Below are 20,578 nucleotides of genomic sequence, written 5' to 3' on the forward strand. Positions count from 1 at the left end.
CATAACACCTAGCTGGTCTTCGCAGCTCCGACTTAAGAGGAATGTCCTGCCTTCGCGACCCAGCGGAATATGTATCGAAAGCAAAACATAGATGGGCCGGTCACATCATGAGAAGAATCGACGATAGATGGACTAAAAGAACTCTAGAGTGGATCCCAAGAGATGGTAAATGCCCTCGAGAGAGGCCGCCAACGAGATGGGGCGACGTGTTCGCTACACGGATGGACCAGGTGAGAGCTCAGCTGGGTACGGCTCAAGAACCTCGTCAAAGTCACTCACGAAACTTGAGAACATCTTGGATGACAATGGGGGGAACGAAACGAGTGGAAGAGATGCTGGAACCCGCACGTCCAGTGAAGACGGGCCATCTAAGTAAGTAAGCAAGTAAGTCCGTGGCATGTTGAGCTTAATGGTTTCCAGTGTGATAAAGTGGAGGATTTTTCTATTAGAATCCTGAGTTCCACTGCTCAAAAGTTTCCATTGTTCCAGGTCCTAGGCGGGTAACACATTGTCAAACAACATTTGTCGAACCTTTCATCTATCTCCTATTTTGTTCTCAAAGAAAATCAAGGTGACCTTCAGAAATCGAATTCTAAGCTTTACAGAGCAAACATTTGCACACAAAGTGCATATAACGCTGTTCTCAAAATTCTTTTTGAAGGAAGTTATGGCCATGTCAAAGCGAAATGAAGTTTGGCCCAATCGAACAAGTGACGGGATTTTTGACTACTTGCGAGCCGCAGTCATGGCAATATGCAAAGTGTCACCGCCGGATCGATATTTGGTGTTTTTCCCACTCGTTTTGCATATTTTTTTGCTTGTTTTATTCTTTCTTTTACACCCTTTTGGTTTCTCCCCTGCTCTCCGTACTTCTGTTAGGTTTAAAGCATTTCTCCTTTTCAGAAGCTTTTTTCAAGTTCAATAAAAATACTATGGAGATCACTTTTCAGACTGCCAATGCATGCAGCGAATGGTCCAAAACCACCACAACCACTTGTTCGATTGCACCGAATTTCATGTCGGTCTGACTCGACTATATCAGCGTGCTTTCCGGTCTAATAAATTCGTGTCAGCTAAGCATTTTGGTCGTTCATTGAGCGCTAAAATGTTAACAGAAATAGAATCTAACTCTCATACGCGGAGTATATCATTAAGATTAAATATTTCTTACAGCAACCTACTACTGAGCCTTATTTCGAAACAAAAAGATGAAAAAGAAATGCAGGGAGGAGTAATTGACGTCACTTTCCAATTGTCCTCTCTTCAAACTACTGCATTACCACTTTAATGAACTTAGCGAAAAACATCCACTCAAGCTGGATCAATCTCATGCATGAAAACACAGAATCCACAGCAATTATCATAAGAGTTTAAAAAAGAGGTGAAATGAGTGCATAGATAGGAAGAAAAATGAGTGCATAGAAGGGGCCATTGTCCTACAATCCGCTCCCGGGTCTCGATCCATGCGGGATTATTCGCATAGGAAAAGAGGTTGAAATAAGCACCATAGCTTTAAAAAAGTAGCAATGAGACTGACCGGAGGGGTTAATGCGGATGATTGTGTCACGTCATCGAGAGCAGGAACATTAGAAAGAGGTGTCCAACCTGATAGTGTCCATTGTGTTTAAAAAGGAGCATATTCCAATGTATTTCTCTCACTTTTTTCGCTCACAGCAGGAGAGACTGCGGTTGTAGTCACAGCAGACGGTCCTGGTAAAGTCGTCTTCAGCACTCCCGATGTCGACCGACGCTGAACATACAAAGGATAAAAATAAGGTGCTTCATGTTGACCACCCCCTTGCGGTTCTGTCTATAAGATTGATTCCAGTTCTACACTAGTGCTAAACCAAAAATCCGAGAGTGTGTGTGCCTACACAAATCACATGCAAGGGGAAACCAATGTACCAAGCCAGTGCCCTTGTCCCGCAGACAAATTTGTTACAACTTTATCGCGCCACCAAAAATAGACTACTTCGTTGACCCTTAACGATTTCGAAACATTGAGCGTGCAAATGCTACTGGGATCTCTCACTACTCCGCTACGCCCATAAACATATAAGGTTAAAATGACCTGAAGCAGTTGCGAAAGCGGCTGCGTTCGAAGCAGCGCGTGGAGACAACGCTTGGAATTGAGGTTGCAGCATCGCGCACTACATCGAGGAATGGTATCATAGAGGTTCCCCCTGGATTCTGAGCGCTATGCTTCGCGGCACCGCTTCGAGCGCATCCGCCTGCGCAACTGCACCGTGCTTCTTGTTGTTTTGATCTTGTTATATTCAAAAAGGAAAACTGTTGATTCGTAATTATTGCATTTTCGCATCGACACACAAGAAGCAGGAACGGTTGGACTTCAGAAGGCAACTGCTCGAAGCAGTCTATACCAACATCAGCAGGCGGCCTCTCGCATTCGCACCCTTCTTTTCGTTGCATAATTGCTAATGTTAGAAAGCAAACAAACAAACAAATGCTTGCCAAACATTTAATAATCAAAGGAAAGTCCATAAATTATTGAAAGAAGTTGAGGAAAGTTTGAAAGCCTCTTCGTCTTCTAACACAAAAATTGTACTACTCGTATCATTTAAAGCTCATGTGTTAACGTTTTTACGACAGGATAACGTGACAGGGGAGTGTACGGGAGTCCAAGATGAAAAGGTACAGGACTGCACACGGCTATATTGCTCACTAGTCAGCTAAGCTGGTTTTATGCGACCAGTATTACTTCGCACGAAAGTAAAAACTTTGTCAATTTTTACGATATGACGTTCGAAAGTGGTTGACAGCTTAGCTTCATCTTCGTAATTAGGATGAACCTCAGTTGGCAACTATTTTAGCAAGTCTAAGAAGAAAGCATAGGGGAATAAATAAACCAGTAGAATGTAACATTTGCAGACAAAGGAATTTTCACATTCGCAGTTAGTACCTGACAAATAACGCAGTTGGCAACGTTTTAAACCGAAGGAAATGGCTCAAAAGCCAATAAACCGATAAAGCCGATAATCTGACTTGAATGCAACGTGTCACGACTTTGATGTGATGCGGAAAGCACAGCAAGTGTAGAATTCGGGATGTAGATTGTGTTTCAATTAAGTGATAAGGTCTGGAAAAGTTCGAAGAACAAAAAGGTAACATTGTAGAAACGTAGAAAGAAAAAAAGCGTGAAAAATTAGAATGCTGAAATGAAGGTAAACACGTAGAAAATTTCTAGCAGAACAAAACAAGATGAAAAGACAAAATTTGTCAACGAAAATTTTGATCATTGTAATGGTTATTGCGTAACAGCCGTAGTAGTCGCAAATTTTGTGATACGTTTATTCAAGACATCACCGTATTGGCTTGCGGCTTCGAAATAGAATAAAATCTGACATTTTCTAACGTTAAGTTGGATGAAGTTTTTTTCTTTCAAACAACCGTTTTTATGCCATCCTTTTCTTCTTCTTTTTGAAACTTCCTCTCCTTTTTTTAAAAACTTTGACGGAATACAAAATGGGGTGTTCATCAAAATGCGAACCCTTCAGTCAAGCGCGGAACTTTTTGAACCAAATTTGCATTCGAAGGTATATTCATCACTTCGATTAAATTTTGAACTAGATCTGCGTGTGCGTTGTGGGCTAACTTAAATTCATCAAGCTAAAACTGTTCGAACTTGGAAAAAAACCCACCCTCATTGCATTGTACTCATCTAGAGGTGTCCTTTTGCTTCGCAGTGATCCAACTCCAGATACCATCGGTGAAACAATCTGTATGTGTAGACAATTAGCCGTCATAATATAGAAGACTTCACACTAACAATAACGACAAAACAATACTTCGTCTTCTCCTAAAGTGAACTCGTTTCGAACGTAGTTGCTCAACAAAGTTCCGTCGCCAGACAATCTGCAGCACTCGACGTAGTTTCGAAGGAAGCAAGAAAAAAACGAGTAAAATATAGGAGGGGTAGGAGCACTCTGCACTGCTCTAATCAAACTATACTTCTGGGCGCAGAAATGTTCTGAGAGCACAAAGACCGTTATTAACGGTTTTTATCGCCTTCTAAAATGTTAAACCAAAGACCGTTGTTAACGGTCTTTGGTTTAACATTTTAGAAGGCGATAGTCCCTCGATCGACAAATCATCACTGGAAGTGAATAGCTAAGTCAGGGCCCTAAAACCTAAGAATTAGTCTTAGAGGGTCCATGACATGTACACTAAAGCCACTAAGATAAAAAAGGAAGATAGAGCTGGAACTATCAATGTTTTAACTTTATCAAACTCTCCAAACAGGCTTACTGGAACTGATATGCTAGTCATAGTCATGTCATGAGTGGAGTATTTGACTATTAAGAGCGGTCTTTGTGCTCTAAGAAGGTTTTGTGCGCATTAGAGTTGATATAGCAGTATGTGTCGTAAATAAATGATTGGAACAGTGTTGAATGGCCCTCTTCCTTACTACATTTTTTCCCAAAATAAGCTACAACAGAAATATATCCGAGTTTTCCGCACTCAAATGAACAAAACATCCAAGGAAAAGTTGGATCAAAACGATTTGAAGCTCTGTGCAGTTTCCAAGTAAGTATGTAAGCGGCTGGGGTCGTGGTGGGACCACCACAAACTCTAGCAATTAGTGGTGCTAACGTCGTAATTCAGCTCTAACCGCAGCGCTCTGCTTCGACCGCAGCGCTTACGCAGCTGCACCGACTTTCGCGTCGTTCTAACCTGACTACGTACTACACTTGAGAAACATAGGCTAATCTTCTTTGCGCGTAATAACTGCCCTTCCATTAATACAACGTGTTCAGTTTTAAGCAAGAAAAAATATGGGACGAAAATCACTTGGGCGTTTTTGGTTGTGACTCTGCGGATTGGTCCACAGATCCATTCGTGAGCTTCCTTTTGCGCTCCTTCCTCAGGGCTATAACAGACTCACAGTAGTTGGCAAATCCTGAAAACGGCATGAAAACTCCCTAATGTTTTTCTTCTCCTATTTCATTCACATCAACAGCAATTCAGACCGAACTCACGAGATTCAATTACTTCAGTGATTCCAGGATTGTCAGCCTCCAGTTCATACTTAAAATGAGTCTTTTCCTTATCTAAGTATTGCATGTATGCTTCTAAAACTTCTTGCATGCGCTCTGCCAGTGTAACTTTCATTTCACCCAAAAGACGAAGACGATCGTACTCCTAAACGGACTCCTTTGAAACGCAAACTAAGGGCAATTTTCACCGATCAAACAGGTCGGAGGTAAGACATTCTTTGTAACATCACCTACTGTGTCACTACAACTTCATAATGAACTCATTACTTTTCTACGTTACCAAAATGGGTGGTGTAGCGCAGTCGGTAAGAGATTCCGCTGTGACTTGCAGCATGATCGATGAAAGGTTCGATTCCGTCATAGTATCAACCAAGCATTTCATCCTTCCGGGGTCGATTAATTGGTAATAGACTTGTCTGGGAAAACAAAAACAGTGACCTGATTCATTGGCATAGACCCCGCAAGTCTTTGCACAAGCTAGTTACGCGTTCGTAAACCTTAAACGATTCTGAATAGAACGCGTTGGCGAGAATTGACTTCAGACTTCTAGTGGTTCTCGCTTCGCTCGCCTTCACTAATTTGTAAAAATCAAAAGTAGTGACACTTTCTGTTAATTTTGCCACAGAATTCAATTTTTCTTTCCCTATCGACGCTCCTTTTTCCTTCTTTAAAAAAAAATTGGGCACTGATGAAAAAGTTGGTAGTTTTCTTCCTAATCGGGTCGGTACTTCAAATGGAAAATATTCAAACTTAATTTTGCACTTATATTCCTTTGAACTCCACTTGACAAACAATTTTCTTTTAAGAAACAGCTAGAGTTTTCCCTTCAATCTAACCTCGTGGTTTCTTGTTAACACTGGGGCCGCGTATACGAGTATGAATGCTACTTGCACGTGGTGGCCCTTCTTCAACCAAACGCAATCAGACGTTCGAGTGTACGCACAGGGATCGTACGAGCTATATAACCCGCACTGTTATATGGCAAAAGATTTCCATACATTGTGAAAAGGTCCTGTCGTCCAGCACATCGCCAAAGCCCATAACCTGAAAGGTCAACTGCCTGAAGGGAGCATGGAATCTTTGGCAACAACCATTCTTTTCGTTACGCTGAACTGCCGAACACTAGCGGTCCAACAAGCCGCCCTGTCTAGGTTTCTGCGATATATCTGTGTGCCTTTTGCTGCACTGCAGGAAACGCGCACGACAGATCGACCCGCCATCAGGATCGAAAATAACACCATATACTGCGGCGATGTTGATGAGAACAAAGTAGGTGGCTGGGCGATAGCTATGAGGAACGATTACAACAACCTGGTGGAGGAATTTGGCTCAACGTCGTCCAGATGCGCCTTTCTACGAGTGCAGGATCACAGATGACGTAAACTCTCGATCGTAAGTGCTCACGCACCTACGGAAACCGCTGAGGACAACAGTAAGGACGCCTTCTATGATGAACGCGTTAATGTCTAAAATACCAAGCCAGCAGGTGGTCATTGTCGGAATCGACGCAAATGCGAAGATGGGACTCGAACAGCAATCCGATGTGCTAGGAAAATGGTATTATACAGTAGAGCGCACGTCGGACAACGGTTCTGTCACCGTTGTCCGACGTGCGCTCTACTGTATAATACCATTTTGTCTGGTCGACTTATGCGAACAGACGGGCCTCATCATCCCTTCCACGTTAAAAAGGAATCATCGACACCATCAGCTCACGTGGCAGGGGTCAACCCATTTAACGAGCAGCGTAAGCGGAAAATGAGGACTGTTAAACTTCAGCTCGACTACGTTCTGACGAGGAACATCCCTCAGTCAGATATCCGAAAATCTAGAGCTGTTTGGGACGTCGCGTTCGATTCTGACCACCGTCCAGTTCTTCTCAACTTCAAGATACGGTTCCACAAGAGAAACCGAGGAGTTCCTCTTCAACCGAAAATTGACATGGCAGGTATGAAAGACGAAGAATGGAGAACGGAATTCCGCTAACGTGTGTCTGTTCATGTTGGAGTACGGACCAGGAAGAAGCTTAGCGATGCGGACTCCTTCACAAAGAGCATCCAGGACGCTACAAGGGAAACACTCCCGGTTCTACTGCAGCGGAAGAAGTTTGCCTTTGCATCTGTGGAAACAAATTCCACGTACAATTCTGTATGTGTCGCGCGCAGCACTGGTGACTTCAACCAGAACAGGCGTCTTAGAAGGAAGTTGCATCGTCAACTGCAACAAGATCGCGATACCGAGTGGACGTCAAGAGCAATGGAGTTTGAAAAGGCGTGGGAGGACCAAAACCGGCGGAAAGCCTATGTTTACTAAGGCAGTATAGCGGCAAAATGAAAAGATGTACTGCTGTCCTTAACACTGCCAATGGGGTAGCTGTGGGTGGAGCAACCCTTCCAATTTGGAAGGAACACTTCAAGACCTTGCTGAACCGGCTAGCACCGTCAGCTCCTGAATGCGAACACGTTCATAGACCGACATATGCGGTTAACGAGAAGTCACCGACCGAGTCGGAGGTCCTGGTCTGTATCCAAAAGATGAAAAATGGAAAATCTGGTGGAGACGACGGAATTGGCGCAGAAATGCTGAAATATCTTCCCCCGTCTGGGATTCGTGAGATGACAAAGATCATCCGTTCAATATGGATAGACGAAAGGATACCTGACTCGTGGAGACACGCTATTATAATTCCCCTCAACAAGAAGTTATCCATCACGGACCCTAGAAATTATTGAGGAATTTCTTTGCTGTGTGTTATGTAGAAGGTGCTGGAGCGAATTATCCTGGACCGACTCGCATCGCGAAGAAACAACGCGCGACGAGCAAGCTGGCTTTCGTCCTGGCCGATCTACGATTGACCGGGTGTTCATCGTCAGGAAAGTGATCGAAATCTGGCAGCGGTATTCGAAGCCAATGCAACTAGCGTTTCTGGACTTTGAAGCCGCTTTCGACCCTTCTCATCGAGGCCGTCTTCTCAGCGCGCTCTGCGCCGATGGAGTACCAGGAAAGTTCGTTCGCATACTTGATGACGTGAATCAACGAACAACTGCTGCAGCTCGAACACCAGCCGGATGTACAACACCGTTTGAGGTAGTAACTGGAGTAAGACAAGGGGCAGTGGCAGGACCTTTCCTGTTCAATTTCGCAATCGACGACATTATGCGAAGAACAGTCGACCAGTGTCCTGCCGACATTGTCTTAGCACCATCAGGATGCCTCTTGACTGACCTCGAGTATGCCGACGATGTCGTTATATTCGCGGAAAGCAGTACGAAACTTCAACATGTTGTCAACTTGTATCGAAGCTGGCTGCAGCCTATGGACTATGTCTACGCCCTAATAAATGCAAGCAGACCTGGATCTCTTCGAGACCTCGAACGGGAATCAGGGTGAACGGACAACCGATAGAACTCGTCGATGAGCTCTGTTACTTGGGCTGTACGCTGAAGAGCAACAGCAGCTACGAGAAAGATATTCAGCAAAGATGCGTTAAGGCCGTTTCTGCACTCAACTCCTTAACGAAATGCCTGTGGTCGACCACCATCACCACCGAGGTCAAGCTGCGAGTCTGCAATTCCCCATCATGATGTACGGATCGGAGACTTGGGCAGCACCATCTACGGTGATAGAAAGGCTTGATTGCACGGAACGAAAGCTGCTTAGACGGCTACTTTTGGCGTAGGGTATGCCACAATGAAGACCTTTACGCAGGGATTGATGTGAAATACAGGCGGATGACACATGAAAGATATCAACGTTTTGCACCGCCATCGAAAGTGGCTAAAGTGAATCGTCTTCGCTTTTTTGGTCATATATTCAGGAGACCGGCACGTCGCCTTGCTCAACGAGTTCTGAGGAGTTTGTCCGGTCCGAGCTGGAAAAGGTTACCTGGTCGAGAACGGAAGTTCTGGACTGAGAAGGTGAAAGAGGACCAGACTCACTCACTCCGCGTGGATAGGCAGTTCAGGCGAGACGTAAGGTTTCGCAAAATATGGACTAGCGACGAATGGATTGATTCTGTGCAAGCTCTCGCAGAAGATCGAGAAGATTGGGCAGAGCTATGTTCAAGGACGGCACACCTCGGCGAAGATGCGGGTAATCGCATCAGGCGATGACATCAGTCCGCCTATTAAGTCAAGTAAGTCATTCCTTTGATACCGCTGTAATTTGGAGACAACATTCGAAGTATTAAATTTTCTCGGTCTTTTCCCTAACAATCAGCACGATGATTACATGAAATGACGTGAACGTCATCATCGTACTAAGAACGTTGAGGTTTTACTCCAGATCAAGTAAACTTACTATTTGGACAGTTGTTTGTATGACTGCTTCCAATTTCAAGAGAAGTGATTTTATCAACCTGAGGCAAATGTGCAAGGAAATAGACATGCGGAAGAATGCGTAGAGATGAAATGCGAGACATGCAGTTATCACAGTTATGAGATAGCTCACAACGTCCCATTCATTTTTTGAAAAATCCGCTTGAAATTATTGCACGGCACTGAAATACCAATATGTTTCTGATTCCAATTTTTGCGAAATCGCGCCAAGTGTGCACTTCTCAGTGCTTTCTGCACTCGGCGCAAAAATTCTACGACGGTAGACCCGTCTAACAACATCTTATCGCTTTCTGGCGTTGACTCACCAATTCAACGAGGTGGAATTCGTCTTTCTGGTCTCTGATATTTCGATTCACAAACATACAAATATCCACGTGACAGAATCTGCCCGTTATTTTATATCATGATATCCTTTCTTCGACACCGCTATAAAGATCTAAGCTTTTCTAATCTTCTTGCTAAATAGTGCTAAATAATATGAGTCATCATCATACTGATAAAGATAGGGATCGTACAGCAGATCACGCAAACAAGTAGCTCCTACTAACACGGCCGTCCGCATGCGTATTTATAATTTCTGAAGAAATCATCTGGCAAATATGAAGCGTGTAACTTATAGCGGAGTGGACACACGGAGGAGTAAATTTCGGTGATTCGCCATATAGGCAAGTGGTCTCACTTCACTTTACCGGTTTCTGGCATTGACGTACTATGATGCCATGGGACCCGTCTAACCCCACCCCTTCTTTCTTACTTTCTGGTAGCGGCATCTAGAGGCCGTGGGATACGTTCCGCAGCATTCTGGTGAACATGTGCCACTCAATCCTACTGCTTTCTAGTGAGGACACACCAATTCGGAATCCAGAAAGCAAAAAGATGGACTGGAACCCGTCCTACCACATCCTTCTCCCTTCTGGCACAGGGGCACCTATCTGACGCTGAAGAATCGGTCCCATCTATCCTAATACTTTCCAACGTGGGCCCACAATCTGACGTTGTGGGACTTCCACCATGCATTTGTGCCTTCTTGCGTTGGCGTATCACTTCAGCTTCATGAAACTCCCCTCACTGCTTTCTAACCTCAACACGCTCATGCCGCCCTATTTCGGCCTCGTTATAGTTTTCTTCTCATAACAACACGAAAAACTAGAACAAGGGAAACTTCTTCCAGTTTTTCGTGTTTTCTTGACATCCTTTACAAAAAAAAACACACACACACACAAACAAACAAAGAAATGAAGTAGCGAGCATAATCCACGTAGAAAAAGTTATCAGAGGTAGAAAAGAACTTTTTGCGCAAATTCTGAAAGGGATGAAAACATCAAAAAGGAAAGAGAGCAAGGATTTAATCGAATTCGAGGATAAGACGTACAACAAACTTTCATGCGCAATTCTTTTTTGTCGTGTTAAAGCTAAGCTCATGAACATCATAGCATGTCTTCTCTGCAACGAAATTTAGATACATTCTTAAAGATTCTTACTATTAAAGATGTTACATCAGTAAAGCTTGGGGAAAAAAATGTCTAAAAGATATTGGCAAGAGAAGAATCATAAATCATAATTTCCTAGTTGGTTTTTTGAGGTCGGCAAGAAGAAGGTACTCCACCATTGAAAAACTCCAGAAGTAATATTTTGAAAGAGAATGTGATAAGTTTGTAACTTGTTATTCTACTAAACAAAAACAAAAACTAAAATCCATTTGTACAATCAAAGGACTAATCTTTTTTATTGCCTTAAAGAATTGGAAGTAAACGTGCTTATAAATTTATATTCCATCTTTGACACATAATTAAAAGTTACGTGTCATATCAGGTGTTTCATAAACATTACAACGATCCTCGACAGTGGTAGAAAGCTCGCCTATCAAATGGATAGCAGCGGTTCGATTCTCACCGGTGCAAACATTGCAGCATATTTTCCCGACTTAAAGGCACAGACACACGGACTAAGCGAGTTTACAACTACAATCTTTCCCCCAAAAATCATGTGCCCATTATTATGTACACCGAAAGTTTTTTCCCCAATTTTTTTTCTTGAAATGGACTAGGGTCTGGTTACAAATCATCGCTTAACGAAGAAAAATTTAATGGAAAAGCAGAATTCGGCAGAGAAGACGAACACAACAGAGGTTACAGTAGGGTTAAAACGAGATGAAGCACGGTGTTACTTGGGTAAGCCAGTCGAAGGGGTGCGGTGGAGCGTAGCAGAATCGAAATGGAACCAGAGAGATGCAGCGATGAATTGTGCTAGCGAGAGCTCTCCAATCCTAACCTCTACGCTCCACAACTCCGTCCCCAGTGCGCTTACACAGCTGCACCTAGCCTCAGGTCCTTTTGACACGACAATACCTCGCAGAACATTTCAGAAGTTCACCACATAAATTGGAATTAAAAGTAATGGAAAGAAGTAATTTACGACTTCTAGAGAAATATGGATGATTAAGGGTCCCTGACCTGTTTATTCATTTCAGTTATAAGTCTCTGTTGATAGCGCAATTAGTGTTACTGCTTAAAGGCATCACCCCGCGAATCTAGGGTGCTACAGGTTTCAGGCGGGTAATTAAACTTTACATCCAACACTTTGCTTAGGTTGATGAGAAGTGATGTGCGAAATTCAACACAGCAATACTGAAAGCAATCTACCACGGCGAAGAAAACATGCGCACCACCCCACAAGTGATCCATGGTTCATCCAAAAGAAGGAAACCTCACCTAGTTTCTTCATTTTCGAAACTTCTTCACGAAAATTTCTTCTCTATGCCCCAAATATGCAGTAAACGATATCAACAATGCCAAGATCAAAAACGACTACGCTGCAGTGCATTTCTCAAACTATTATTTGGCAACATTGCTTTCATGCTACAAGTTCTTTATTGCTTTGATCTTATTATCTTTTTGCTGTTCACACTGCTGTGATCAAGATGTTTTGAATTGTGCAGTTTGAAACTCTCACTACATTTTTTCCGACTCGAATAATACAATAGCGAATCAAACCTTCTGTAGTTCTTGATATCGATGCTGCTTCTGCTCCTCGGTAAGTTGATTTCCACGGTCGAAGAATTCGATAAGTGCCTGGCGATTTTGAGCAAGACCAGCTGAAGATCCAATGGAATTTCAATCAATCATAACTTCACCTCGTTTTGTGTGCATCAGCAACAAGGCTTACTGATCCACTCTCGCAACCGAAGGAAAAACTTATAAAGTTCATATATGTATTCCAAGCAACCTAGGAATAGTTTAAAACGTCTCCTATAGGAACCAAGAGTTCATCGCCTTCTTTTCAAATTGGTCCATTTTATTGGTCACTGAATTCATTTGCTTTTGTTTCACTCATACATGCACAAAAGACTTCCCCACATGAAGCTTGTATGTGGCGAGCGATTCTGTCCACACGAGCACATCTTGATAGAAAAACGTGCAGATTGCTTAAACCTAGAACTGAAAGAGTGATGCTTCAAAAATTTTATAGAATACGAGCCGATCGTGTTTCGTTCCACCGACAAGGTCAAGTACACAAAGTGGTTAATTGCCTTTTTTTATACGTTATAACAGAAGAGCTCGAAGTTGTGGAGAGAACACATTCAATTCAAAGTTCTGAACTGCTCACCTTCAACTTGCATGTCAAGGTGGCGCATTTCTGTGCAACGCTCACGTAGTTCAGTCGGGAGCTCATCCAACACTGAAAAATAGAGTTATCAGTATTTAGAATATGTAATGTTAAATAAGGTAGGTTAGCGAAGAACTATCTAAGGCTGGCCGCAGAGTTCAGAGCCGAGCTCGCACGCGGTTTTGGTAGCTATTGACTTTTGGTTTAGTTTGGCGGTTCTTTGGTGGTTTAGTTTAGTCAACTAGTTTTGGTGGTTACTGACTTCACTACAGTGCAGTCAATAACCACCAAAACCTCAGAACCGCCAAACCGCACAGGTCTGAACTCTGCGGGCAGCCTAAGGAATCAGATTACACGGGGTACTATTGGCTAAGAGCCGATAAAGCGCATCCGATATCGAGATGTTTCAACAAACAAACAGGTGCAAATACAGGTAGGTGCACATGACAGCCTGGTTTTGGCAGTATTATTCTACGGTATAATCGCTGATCCTCACTTGTGATTTGTTACCGACCCACTGTCCTCAAAACAATTCGACGGACGAATGAAGAGAAACTTCCATACGATTATCCAAACGATGTTCAAGGATAGAATTCTTTTTTTTTAGAGCGACGATTCCAAAGAGATCCTATGTTAACTGGGAAAGTTTTCAGTGTTGTTGCAGAAACTCTCTACTGTTCACAGAGATATGGTGAAGGATAAAGGATACAGGACAAAGTATCTGACGTTAATCAAACTGCTAGGGATGCGCCAACGCGTTCACTTAGGTCCGTTACAGTTACAGAGTTACAGCTGAACCTCTTACCGACTGCACCACACGCGCCCTTAGAGACATGATGTCATGTAGGGAAACCTCCAAAAACTCCTACACCTACACCGAATAGCTTCGTTTTGTTCATCCTATTTCTCTGTCTAACGTTATGCCGCTGTCGTCTGAGTCGCACCTTCAACTAATAAGTCCAAAAAGAAAACTCTACGTTGTCGAATCTCATCTGCATCAAAGGTCACTCTGTACTACATGAAGAACGGTGATGGAACGTGCACCATATTGCCGAATAATGTTGTAGCTCAATAAGGAAAAAAAAAACTACCACTTCAAAAACTTCGCAATCGATCTAGCTGACAATTTGCTTACTTTCCAGAAAATCATCCAGAAAAAGCATTTCCGCAGGTGTGGGTCCAGCAGCCTTGAAATTGAGTGGTTCTTGAATGACGACTAGAATTGACTCTGGAAGATGATCCTCACAAACAATAAAACATAAGCACAGGACCACTCGAAATACATCGAATTCCAGGAAGAATAACCCTGCGAACTATTGAAAAAATATAAAGACTTTAAAAATTTTATTACAGAATAGCGACATTCTAGGAACACCCACGACTACTATGAAAAAAGGTATCGATGCCTCCGATGTAGGTCAGCTTCCTAATCGCTTAAGTCGAAAGAGTAGTTCGTGACCGGAAATCTTCTCGCATCATCGTATGGAAAGGCGCGATAGAAATCATATGGATATTGCTTTGGCATCTGAAATGCTGCAACTACTAATGATATCACGAAAACAAAAAGAAAAGAAAAAGACTGTTCCAACTGAAACAAATTAGCCTCGCTTTTAATGCTCAGTGAAGTTAAATATTAATAAACAAAATAAGGAAACATACAGCTGGATTCTTCCAACGCAGTGCGTTAGGATCTTCACTGCAGAAGTACCAAGACAGAAGAGCCATGGGAACAAGCACCCTCAAACAAAGCACGATCGACCCCCACCTAAAAAAGGGAGGAGATGTAAATAGCAGCAATTGATCTGCATACCCGTTTGAATTTGTTTTCTTAGATTTCCTGGTATGTGTTACTTTACTGACTTGACTGAGAATAAAGCATATTCCGTTACTGTCACTAAAACAGGTAGTAGGGTCAAAACGACATGAAGCGTGGTGCAGTTGCGTAAGCAGGTGCGTTCAAAGCGAGGCGGTGGAGCATAGCATTTAGAATCTAGGTGGGACCTTTGCTGACACCAATTCTCGCTGTAGTTAGCAATAATCCCACTCATAGGTGAGATAGAGAGGAGCAGAAACCTCCTCAAACGGAGGGGTCTGGCCCATGGGGTCAAAGGTCAAGGCAGCTCAAATGATGAGGATCCCTTCGCCAACCATCCAAAAGTGAAGGAGGTCGGAGCACCGGCTCCGACTATCGCATCTGTGGTCCCACTTTAATTCTGCTACGCTCCACCGTGCCACTTCGAGGGCAAGGACCATTGCAACTGTACCGTGATTCATCCCGTTTTGACCCAAAAATAGAGTAGGTAGGTGCAAAAAGTCAGTGGACGAAACTGGAAGCAAAATCAAAGTCAAAAACAAATATATGGAAACAAACCAAAACAAAGAACAGAGTAGCGCGAACTGAACAACGATAGACCTTCGAGACGAAGAATGTGATAAATCACTTACGCCGTTAGGTATCTGGTACAGTCACACACACTAGGAAGTCAAAAGTGTTTTTTTTTGTTGTTATAATTTATGGATGCTTGTACTGACTGTCTCAGTTTGCTTTTATTTAAATTTTGCATGCAGCACTTTTAGTTTTCCCCGTTATGCTCTCCTTACATGAATGAAAATGGCATCATTCTTTGTCTCCCTCTTTCCTTCATAGGAATGAAAACATTGAGGAAGTAAATCGATTTTATTTTTTAATGTTGTACTAAGCCGTACACAAGTTCTGATAAATAGAACAAGAAGAAAAGTCATCCACTACTGAAAGAAACGAAGAAGGCTAGTTAAAGAATAGTTGGAAAAACTGCATACAAGGGGGCACCCCAAAATAAGTTACATCATTAACTTCTACACCAGAATAGTATGCATCACAGACGACACCGTTTCCAAATGAAGAAAACAAATCAAAGCTTCTACTCCATCCTCCTCATTAATTAAAGAGCATTTATGTCTGATTTTGAAAAATAAACACCAACGATACCTGTAAGAATCTATGAACATTTTGATAGTTGTTCCATTTAGAAAGTACTCAGGTTTGCATACAATTGTAACTCTAAAAAGCGGCTGGAAACCGCACAGCTTTTCGTGCAATTCCAATTAAATTACATGTTTAAAGAAAGAATGCGCTTCCAACATGTGTTCAATGTTTTTAGTGATGCAGAATCAGTGGAAACAGATACTGCAGTTGGAACATATACTATGTGTAAACGGCTATGGTGTCCAAGAGGTTAACTTAAGTTACATTTTATTTAACGAATAACAAACAGTGAACAGCAAATTCTTTAGTCTAAAAACGCTTCTTACTAAGTGAAGAACAAGGGCCAAGTTGAAGGAAAACTTACGTAGTAAAGTCCTCCGCCTCTAAGCCGGTGAAAGTCAGGCGATCACCCCGATAACGCATCATGTCGATTGGAACCTGTTAATGAGTAGTTTTTCGAAGGCAGAAATGCTGTCATCGAAAAGAATGAACTCACCATTTCTCCCCAATTTCGACGGTTTTGCCGATCACTCCACGCTTCATATGGATCTTTGTGTTCATACGTGACAATGCCCAAATCAGGATAATCGCCAGCATAACGTACTACATCGTCTTGATTCATTGGTCTATAGTCTTCTGGTCGTAGGCCATATCTGAACACATCGATAAAAAAAATTCACATTCATCCATTCACAAAAATTGATATTGATATAAATCGAATGGAAATTGTACACGTGAACTGGAATATTCACAATTCCATTTTGCCAAGAGATTTCTATCCATAAAATCCAAATCTGCGCTGACTCAATCGTTATAATAAAGGATAAAGGATAAAGTTTCTAGCGTTAATCAACGTGCTTGGGATGCGCCCCCACGTTCACTTCAATTCAAATTCGTTTGAGGTTTACGAACGTGTAACTGGCCTATATAATGACTTGCGGTAGTTAGCCGATGTGTCAACTCAGTGCTTTTATCCTCTCAGACAAGTCTGGTACCAATTCATCGACCCCGAGGGGATGAAAGGCTTGGTGAGCACTAGGGCGGATTCGAACCTCCGATCGATCGTGCAGGAAGCGGAACCTCTAACAGCTACACCGCACCCGCCCTTAATTGTTATACTGCAACAAAATCTAGCAGCCCCAAAAGATTTGAAGGTTTATGACCGAATAACTAGATCTACTAGCTGCGTTTTCTCAAATGGGATGAACAGATGATGAAATCATCTAAAATGAAACTATTTAGTCCAACTGTAACAAGACAGAAGGATCAAATTAGTAACTCTTAGCATTGATGAGGCTGAGATACTGATTTCTATGATAAAAATAATAATGATAAACATAAATAATATAATCCAAGAATGAGTTTAATCCTTATGCTTTCTCTATCATGTCAAGGAAGAATCTGAGATGAACAGGTCCTCATGGTACAATAAAAGTTAATCATTTTATTTGAGCTTCCATCCATGGAAAGAAAAGTAACGGAGCGTTTTTTCTAGATTGCAGAGATATGAAGGTCAACTCCACTTTTCCGCTGATTTACAAGACTTAATTCCGGGAGAAATTACGAAATTACAAATGTTTCCTCTGAAGACTGTGTCATGATCTCGTTTAGAAAAGAATGAAACACAATCATATGTCCAAGATGTGAATGTTTTAAGAACAAGTACACATAAGGCTTATCTCGACTTCTCACTCAGTGTCACTACTAGTTAGCAATCCCTGAGGTCTTGTAATCCCAACCAATTCAAGTGATGTCGAGGTGTTTCAACAGAAACAAGCGCACATGTCAGCCTGGCGGCGAAAATGCATCACACGTCGCAAATTCCCGACTCAAAACCACTTCTACTTATATATTTAACAACCTAAGGTAAAAGTGTTGATATTAGAAATGGTCCACGCAAACAATAGAAATTTTCTAATCCTGTTCAGACTGATTGATCTTTCAAGTGGGAAATTTTTGAGTTAGACTAATGCAAAGGAAGATTTAGTTGTGCAGCAACTCGTGTCTAAACTTACAAAGGGCTGCGGGAGGCTCCGCCCCTTGGACCAATGCTAACGCGCCGCGAAATTCAAAATGGTACACCGAGTAGCTACTTCCTCTGTTGCTTCAGAGGAGTAAGCCTAGAGAAAGATAGAAAATGAGTGACCTTACGTTGTTTCACGTATTCTTACCTCAAAACAAACGAGGAGAATATAACAATAAACCTTAATCCAAGAAAGAAAGGAAGTATGATCTTTGAGATTCAAACTGGGTAAGGGATGGAACTGGAATTTGAGGTTTTTGATCCTTATCATGCAGTTGAGAAAGATTACTTCAGGTAACTGCATAGCTAACATCTTTTACTCTTCCTCTGTCCAGTTTTCCTCTCGCTTTTCCATCTGTTCATACATTGCTTTCTTCATTAAATTTATATTTCTATTTCCTTCTATCTTTCGCCCGACCTCTGTCCTACTTGTCTTGTTTCTACATTCTACTTTTACCGTTTCACTGTCTTATTATTTTGTCTTATTCCCTTGTCTTGCTTGGTATAATTATTTTGCCTTGTTTGTCTGCCTTTTAAAGTTGTATTCATGTGTCTTTTCTTGGTTTTATGTCTACGTTATTCTTTCTGTCTCCTCTGGAGTGCTTATGGTTCAAACATCTTTTTTTATTCATGTAGTATGTTTTATAGTACAAATTTACTTCTTACCCAAATGAAACAAACATGAATGAAGCAAACGATTGGTACAAAGTACAACTGCCTTGTACCATTCGTTTCCTTCATTCATGTTTGTTTCATTTTCTTATTTTCTGTTACTGTTCTTGCATCCATCCTTGTTTTTGTTTCTGTTTTTCACTCTTTCTTCTCAACGTGACTCTCCTTTTTCCATTGTCTTTACTTCCCAGTACGTAACTAGGGTTTTAACCTGGCTAGGGAATGCATACTACATGATAATCAGCACTTAAATCAGATTAATATGACAAGAACATTGAAGCTAAAGGAGAACAATTCGCATAGAAAAAAATGGTGGAGGTTTTTCAAATGGAAGTAAAGACTTCTTCAGTAGCTTTTTTAATTGGAGAGAGTACTTTTTCTACAAAACATCTTGGATCTTGTATTGTTTGTACAGATAATGAAAGAAGTAGGAAAGAATTCCATTACGTCTCATGACAAAACCTAGGCAACGTTTTCAGACTTTACTTGAAGTTTTAACTTGTAAATATTTTCAGTCGATTTTGTTTTTGGTGTCTTTGGACTTTGTTTCATGATTTTTCTTCAGAACAGCAGCTTTCGGCTATTATTCAAGCAATTTTGGAGACAGAAAGAGAAAGCAAACTCTCTTCATATTCAAGATTAGAGTTAGCGCTTTTCATAGGAAGTAAACGTGCGAAATTTGCCGACAATGAATACTTTTCTGAACACCGAATCCTAAAACTTGATTTAATTTCCGTTTTTTGTGTATGCGAAAATATGACTACTCATTTGTGCATCCGAATTTTACCACTTCCCAACCTCAAAGATCTGCTCAGAAAAACTCAGAATCAAATCAAAGCTATTGAAGCACTTCGGCTCGGTGATGCTATTACGTAGTTGGAAAAATTGGCAGAAACGTGAAGAACATAATGTCGTTTCTTTTGCTGTTACTAAAGCTAGAACAGTAGCGAGGTTAAAAGCGGGTTTCCGGGTACTGTGTTGATACTTGATGCTTGGCAATCAATTGGAAACTTAGTGAACTTAATTATGTTGAAGGAAGCTCGCTTGTAAAAAAGCAACTAGAATGAAATGACAAATCAAGTAAGACAAACAAACGAGAAAGAGAATGAAAATTCGAATTAGGCAAGTGATAATAATAAATAAAGAGATCAAGAACAAATGAAAAAAACAAGAAGAGAACTGAACAGAAGAACAAGAAAAAATATAAGCTATGCAGTTACCTGAAGAACACTTAACTGCATGATAAGGATCAAAAACCTCAAATTCCAGTTCCATCCCTTACCCAGTTTGAATCTCAAAGATCATACTTCCTTTCTTTCTTGGATTACGGTTTATTGTTATATTCTCCTCGTTTGTTTTGAGGTAAGAATACGTAAAACAACGTAAGGTCACTCATTTTCTATCTTTCTCTAGGCTTACTCATCTGAAGCAACAGAGGAAGTAGTTACTCGCTGTACCATTTTGAATTTCGCAACGTGTTAGCATTGTTAGCATTGGTCCAAGGGGCGGAGCCTCCCGCAGCCCTATGTAAGTTTAGATACGAGTTTGTAGAGCACAACATTACACCATTCCAAATAGTACGACTCAATAAAAATAAATAGGAAGCAAACAACTTTAATAAAAAAAAACAAGACAAACTTTATGGCTGCAGCACGTTGTTGTTCTTCTGTAGTAGCATATTCTCCAGGTTTATGATCTCGAGGATACCACCCGTCAAAAGTAAGCGGTCCACGCACTGAAAAAAAAAGACCAGCACAAACATATTGTTCAGGAAAAAGCACCCACAATAAAAACAAGAAAGATCACCACAACTCACTGGAGAGTATGCGAGAAGCGTGGAGTGATCGCCGAGAAACGACCCTCAACGGAGGAGCAAGCATACCTCAACAACTACACTTAGTTGGAAACAATAAGCTCCTCTCGTACAAGCTGACATGAACTGAGCCCCACCACGACTTCA

General features: G+C 41.6%; 8 protein-coding genes across 12 annotated transcripts in view; 6 read left to right on the plus strand and 2 right to left on the minus strand.

Annotated features, from left to right (window-relative positions):
- Positions 1–41: 41 nt before the first annotated feature.
- Positions 42–380, plus strand: RB195_018477 (uncharacterized protein; the record flags this gene model as incomplete). Its single annotated transcript, XM_064185940.1, has 1 exon — positions 42–380. The coding sequence occupies one exon, from the start codon at positions 42–44 to the stop codon at positions 378–380; it is 339 nt and encodes a 112-aa protein (XP_064041821.1).
- RB195_018478 (uncharacterized protein) lies at positions 214–5,397 on the minus strand (the record flags this gene model as incomplete). 2 transcript variants are annotated; one of them, XM_013442573.2, is made up of 8 exons in its annotated part: positions 214–405; positions 1,538–1,605; positions 1,660–1,750; positions 3,660–3,737; positions 3,807–3,873; positions 4,810–4,918; positions 4,998–5,160; positions 5,296–5,397. In XM_013442573.2, the coding sequence occupies 8 exons, from the start codon at positions 5,395–5,397 to the stop codon at positions 214–216; spliced, it is 870 nt and encodes a 289-aa protein (XP_013298027.2). The 2 variants fall into 2 exon arrangements, with proteins under 2 accessions (XP_013298027.2, XP_064041822.1); XM_064185941.1 differs by lacking the exon at positions 214–405 and adding an exon at positions 947–1,033.
- Positions 5,398–6,086: 689 nt separating this feature from the next.
- On the plus strand, positions 6,087–6,392 carry RB195_018479 (uncharacterized protein; the record flags this gene model as incomplete). The annotated part of the gene is made up of 1 exon (XM_064185942.1): positions 6,087–6,392. The coding sequence occupies one exon, from the start codon at positions 6,087–6,089 to the stop codon at positions 6,390–6,392; it is 306 nt and encodes a 101-aa protein (XP_064041823.1).
- A 177-nt stretch (positions 6,393–6,569) lies between these two features.
- On the plus strand, positions 6,570–7,328 carry RB195_018480 (uncharacterized protein; the record flags this gene model as incomplete). 2 transcript variants are annotated; one of them, XM_064185944.1, is made up of 2 exons in its annotated part: positions 6,666–6,963; positions 7,024–7,328. In XM_064185944.1, 2 exons carry the CDS (start codon positions 6,666–6,668, stop codon positions 7,326–7,328), a joined length of 603 nt encoding a protein of 200 aa, XP_064041825.1. The 2 variants fall into 2 exon arrangements, with proteins under 2 accessions (XP_064041824.1, XP_064041825.1); XM_064185943.1 differs by lacking the exon at positions 7,024–7,328 and having other exon boundaries at positions 6,570–7,001.
- Positions 7,329–7,345: 17 nt separating this feature from the next.
- Positions 7,346–7,747, plus strand: RB195_018481 (uncharacterized protein; the record flags this gene model as incomplete). Its single annotated transcript, XM_064185945.1, has 1 exon — positions 7,346–7,747. One exon carries the CDS (start codon positions 7,346–7,348, stop codon positions 7,745–7,747), a length of 402 nt encoding a protein of 133 aa, XP_064041826.1.
- A 178-nt stretch (positions 7,748–7,925) lies between these two features.
- RB195_018482 (uncharacterized protein) lies at positions 7,926–8,405 on the plus strand (the record flags this gene model as incomplete). The annotated part of the gene is made up of 1 exon (XM_064185946.1): positions 7,926–8,405. The coding sequence occupies one exon, from the start codon at positions 7,926–7,928 to the stop codon at positions 8,403–8,405; it is 480 nt and encodes a 159-aa protein (XP_064041827.1).
- A 341-nt stretch (positions 8,406–8,746) lies between these two features.
- Positions 8,747–9,127, plus strand: RB195_018483 (uncharacterized protein; the record flags this gene model as incomplete). The annotated part of the gene is made up of 1 exon (XM_064185947.1): positions 8,747–9,127. One exon carries the CDS (start codon positions 8,747–8,749, stop codon positions 9,125–9,127), a length of 381 nt encoding a protein of 126 aa, XP_064041828.1.
- Positions 9,128–10,623: 1,496 nt separating this feature from the next.
- Positions 10,624–20,578, minus strand: part of RB195_018484 (uncharacterized protein) — a gene marked incomplete at both ends in the record, with an annotated part of 10,780 nt that continues 825 nt past the window's right edge. The window contains 9 exons of one of the 3 annotated variants that reach the window (XM_064185949.1): positions 12,340–12,446; positions 12,959–13,030; positions 14,094–14,145; positions 14,418–14,483; positions 14,618–14,723; positions 16,288–16,361; positions 16,420–16,576; positions 20,257–20,353; positions 20,435–20,500. In XM_064185949.1, the coding sequence (XP_064041830.1) occupies positions 12,340–12,446; positions 12,959–13,030; positions 14,094–14,145; positions 14,418–14,483; positions 14,618–14,723; positions 16,288–16,361; positions 16,420–16,576; positions 20,257–20,353; positions 20,435–20,500 (797 nt within the window). Of the gene's footprint in view, positions 10,656–10,731; positions 10,796–12,339; positions 12,447–12,958; positions 13,031–14,093; positions 14,146–14,384; positions 14,484–14,617; positions 14,724–16,287; positions 16,362–16,419; positions 16,577–20,256; positions 20,354–20,434; positions 20,501–20,578 lie in introns of those variants that run through there. The other 2 variants (XM_013442571.2, XM_064185948.1) reach the window with 2 other exon arrangements.

This window comes from Necator americanus, chromosome II (assembly GCF_031761385.1).
Source record: "Necator americanus strain Aroian chromosome II, whole genome shotgun sequence".
In the NCBI taxonomy this organism is placed as follows: Eukaryota; Metazoa; Nematoda; class Chromadorea; order Rhabditida; family Ancylostomatidae; genus Necator; species Necator americanus.